The sequence below is a fragment of the Protomyctophum bolini genome, assembly GCF_963924005.1.
Source record: "Protomyctophum bolini genome assembly, chromosome: 16".
NCBI lineage: Eukaryota > Metazoa > Chordata > Actinopteri > Myctophiformes > Myctophidae > Protomyctophum > Protomyctophum bolini.
The window spans coordinates 655118-660117 of NC_137877.1; the positions used below are offsets into that span (position 1 = coordinate 655118).

Consider the following 5000-nt stretch of genomic DNA (forward strand, 5'->3'; position numbering starts at 1 on the left):
GTCTGTCTGTCTGTCTGTTTCCTGTCTGTCTGTCTGTCTGTCTGTCTGTCTGTTACCTGTCTGTCTGTCTGTCTGTCTGCTCATCAGGACCAATCAGTCACTTCGACACCAACTCTGGGGGGGGGGGGAGAGGTGTTGTATAGTTAACGAGGTCCTGAAGCCGATTGGTGCGTGGTTAACGAGGTGTTTAACGAGCTGTCCTGAAACATCCCGCCTCTCAGCAGCTCCTCCGAAAACCGCCGAGACGTCCCGAAGAACCGAGTCTGAAACACATCGATCAATCAATCAATCAATCAATCAATCAATCTTTCAATTTTTACTATAGACCTACAGTTATTGGTGTCGCATTGTCCCAGGGACGTGAACACATAGACATCATTGTCCCAGGGACGTGAACACATAGACATCACTGGCTACCAATCGACTCCAGAATTAAATTTAAGATTGTATTAATTAATGACCTATAAATCGCTCCATGGGCTGGGCCCAATTTATGTAAGTGAACTGTCCATTTAAACTCTAGACGGGCCTGTTGACTGATACCTGTCCATTTAAACTCTAGACAGGCCTGTTGACTGATACCTGTCCATTTAAACTCTAGACAGGCCTGTTGACTGATACCTGTCCATTTAAACTCTAGACGGGCCTGTTGACTGATACCATTTAAACTCTAGACGGGCCTGTTGACTGATACCTGTCCATTTAAACTCTAGACGGGCCTGTTGACTGATACCTGTCCATTTAAACTCTAGACGGGCCTGTTGACTGATACCTGTCCATTTAAACTCTAGACGGGCCTGTTGACTGATACCTGTCCATTTAAACTCTAGACGGGCCTGTTGACTGATACCTGTCCATTTAAACTCTAGACGGGCCTGTTGACTGATACCTGTCCATTTAAACTCTAGACGGGCCTGTTGACTGATACCTGTCCATTTAAACTCTAGACGGGCCTGTTGACTGATACCTGTCCATTTAAACTCTAGACGGGCCTGATGACTGATACCTGTCCATTTAAACTCTAGACGGGCCCCACAGTTATTAGTGCAGCCGAGTAGGTCTGCTATTTATTTTTTAAGCAGAATCGTGAAAATGTGGCGCAAGCCCTGACAGAAAACTGTCAGGATTTAGAAGACATTTTTATAAATTTCGACGTCAGGCCTAAATGGGTCATTCATTCCATATGTTGATCTGACACCCCTCATGCCAAAGCGCAAGCGCTCGCCCCCCCAAGCAGTCTGCTGTCACCCAGGAGGATGCGTGCACGCTGCCTCAGCCTTTAGGGCGAGGCGGCTTCTCGCCCCTCAGGGCGTCTTGCAGGTCAGGACGTATGGAACACTCACAGGCATGTGGTGGACGGTGGGTCTGTTATGAAACACTCACAGGCATGTGGTGGACGGTGGGTCTCTTGCTGCCGTACAGCTGGTTGGAGGTTTGGTACAACGGATGTCTTTTCTTCTGACTGTTGAACAACAAGTATACAAACATGTGCATTAATTAATAAGGGGATTCCAGGTAAGGAAAAGGAAAGGTACTATGTTTACCCTGCAGGGTAACTGGACTAAGGAAAGGTACTATGTTTACCCAGGGTAACTGGACTAAGGAAAGGAAAGGTACTATGTTTACCCTGCAGGGTAACTGGACTAAGGAAAGGAAAGGTACTATGTTTACCCAGGGTAACTGGACTAAGGAAAGGAAAGGTACTATGTTTACCCTGCAGGGTAACTGGACTAAGGAAAGGAAAGGTACTATGTTTACCCTGCAGGGTAACTGGACTAAGGAAAGGAAAGGTACCATGTTTACCCAGGGTAACTGGACTAAGGAAAGGAAAGGTACTATGTTTACCCTGCAGGGTAACTGGACTAAGGAAAGGAAAGGTACCATGTTTACCCAGGGTAACTGGACTAAGGAAAGGAAAGGTACTATGTTTACCCTGCAGGGTAACTGGAATAAGGAAAGGAAAGGTACCATGTTTACCCAGGGTAACTGGACTAAGGAAAGGAAAGGTACTATGTTTACCCAGGGTAACTGGACTAAGGAAAGGAAAGGTACTATGTTTACCCAGGGTAACTGGACTAAGGAAAGGAAAGGTACTATGTTTACCCAGGGTAACTGGACTAAGGAAAGGAAAGGTACTATGTTTACCCTGCAGGGTAACTGGAATAAGGAAAGGAAAGGTACCATGTTTACCCAGGGTAACTGGACTAAGGAAAGGAAAGGTACTATGTTTACCCAGGGTAACTGGACTAAGGAAAGGAAAGGTACTATGTTTACCCAGGGTAACTGGACTAAGGAAAGGAAAGGTACTATGTTTACCCAGGGTAACTGGACTAAGGAAAGGAAAGGTACTATGTTTACCCAGGGTAACTGGACTAAGGAAAGGAAAGGTACTATGTTTACCCAGGGTAACTGGACTAAGGAAAGGAAAGGTACTATGTTTACCCAGGGTAACTGGACTAAGGAAAGGAAAGGTACTATGTTTACCCAGGGTAACTGGACTAAGGAAAGGAAAGGTACTATGTTTACCCAGGGTAACTGGACTAAGCTCAATAACTTGTTTACAGCCGGCCCTGCTCGTAGAACATTTCATGGTAGGGGTTCAATGCCTTGCTCAAAGGGCACTTGAGCAAGGCCGGTCGGGGATACGAACTATATCGACCTTCCGATATCAAGACCGCTCTGCAAACCGATCGGCCACCGCTGCCTCTGAACAACAATTATACAAACATGTGCATTAATTAATGCACATGTTTGTGCAATAAGGGGATTCCAGGCCCTCCCCAGATAAATGCAGTGTTGTTTTTTGTCAGCAAATTTTGATTTTAGTTTTAGTCATAGCCTTTGGAATAGTTTTCATTTAGTTTTAGTCACATTTTAGTCACCTGGAATGTGTTAGTGTTAGTCTAGTTTTAGTCAACTAAATCTACAGTTGATTTAGTCGACTAAAATGTATTTTGGTGGGCACTGATGCCGTCGTAATGACTGTTTTAACACTTGCTGAAAATAGCCGATTTACGAGCTTGAAGATCTGCTATTTTCAGTATGCAACCAAGTGTAAAATGACTTATACTTGATCTCTTGTCCACTAGTCCCTTCCTAACATTTTAGTCTAGTTTTAATTTGTTGACGTCAGTATATTTAGTCTTAGTTTTAGTCATCATAGCATAGTTTTCATTTCGTTTTCTTCAGTTATTATTTTCAGGTATTTTCCCTTTTTTCCTCCTTTATGATGAAATCCTGTTCTGTTCTTTGACTATATAGAAGTGTCTATTTGTACGTCTCTAAATATTTTGATGAATTGAACATGGTGGACCCTCTTGTAAACAAGTGTAATGCTTAATTGGGTCGTCCACTCACAGTTAACAGTCTTTGTATTGAGTTTGTGCTTGAAATGTACTGTAATTCTGCAAACTGTTAATACATATTTCAATCAATCAATGAAAACACACAATGCAGTATAAATGTCTCCTAGGGTGCATCTCACTAGTCAACACACAATGAAGTATAAATGTCTCCTAGGGTGCATCTCACTAGTCAACACACAATGAAGTATAAATGTCTCCTAGGGTGCATCTCACTAGTGAACACACAATGAAGTATAAATGTCTCCTAGGGTGCGTCTCACTAGTCAACACACAAATGACACAATGAAGTATAAATGTCTCCTAGGGTGCATCTCACTAGCCAACACACAATGAAGTATAAATGTCTCCTAGGGTGCATCTCACTAGTCAACACACAGATGACACAATGAAGTATAAATGTCTCCTAGGGTGCATCTCACTAGTCAACACACAGATGACACAATGAAGTATAAATGTCTCCTAGGGTGCATCTCACTAGTCAACACACAAATGACACAATGAAGTATAAATGTCTCCTAGGGTGCATCTCACTAGTCAACACACAAATGACACAATGAAGTATAAATGTCTCCTAGGGTGCATCTCACTAGTCAACACAATGCAGTATAAATGTCTCCTAGGGTGCATCTCACTAGGCAACACACAATGAAGTATAAATGTCTCCTAGGGTGCATCTCACTAGTCAACACACAAATGACACAATGAAGTATAAATGTCTCCTAGGGTGCATCTCACTAGTCAACACAATGAAGTATAAATGTCTCCTAGGGTGCATCTCACTAGGCAACACACAATGAAGTATAAATGTCTCCTAGGGTGCATCTCACTAGTCAACACACAATGCAGTATAAATGTCTCCTAGGGTGCATCTCACTAGTCAACACACAATGAAGTATAAATGTCTCCTAGGGTGCATCTCACTAGTCAACACACAATGCAGTATAAATGTCTCCTAGGGTGCATCTCACTAGTCAACACACAATGCAGTATAAATGTCTCCTAGGGTGCATCTCACTAGTCAACACACAATGAAGTATAAATGTCTCCTAGGGTGCATCTCACTAGTCAACACACAATGAAGTATAAATGTCTCCTAGGGTGCATCTCACTAGTCAACACACAATGAAGTATAAATGTCTCCTAGGGTGCATCTCACTAGTCAACACACAATGCAGTATAAATGTCTCCTAGGGTGCATCTCACTAGTCAACACACAAGAGAGTGGACTGAAACGAGCGCTCCCCATGCAAAACAACAGGTTTGGAGTTCTGTTGGGAATTGATTACATGAAACAGTCACCCGTGCGCCCCAGTCCCAATGTTTGTAAACAAATAATCGGTCTGTGTTTTCCTGTGCTTATTCTATACAAACGGTTAATAAAGTTACCAATCAAATCAATCGGAGTATTTGTATTTCAGCCTCTCACCTGTAGCCATGGAACCCGTCAGGGTGGTTGAACCTCGCCGGTAGATTCTGATCAACTTTGTAAACATCGCTGGTTTTCAGAAGAACATTGTTCTGCTCCTGAACCTCCTCTCTGCTTCCAGCTGCTTCCTGCTCTTCGGTCATCATCAGGTGTTGTTGTTGTTGTTTATAGTGTTATAATCCAGACACCAAACTAAACGCTACAGTCTC

The 5000-nt window shown here is 43.0% G+C and overlaps 1 protein-coding gene across 1 annotated transcript in view; it reads right to left on the reverse strand.

Annotated features, from left to right (window-relative positions):
* Nucleotides 1-4934, reverse strand: part of pierce1 (piercer of microtubule wall 1) — a gene marked incomplete at both ends in the record, with an annotated part of 7693 nt that extends 2759 nt beyond the window's left edge. Inside the window, 2 exons of the mRNA XM_080785205.1 lie at nt 1384-1462; nt 4792-4934. Of these exons, the coding sequence (XP_080641331.1) occupies nt 1384-1462; nt 4792-4934 (222 nt within the window). The remainder of the gene's footprint in view (nt 1-1383; nt 1463-4791) is intronic.
* Between the last annotated feature and the right edge of the window lie 66 nt (nt 4935-5000).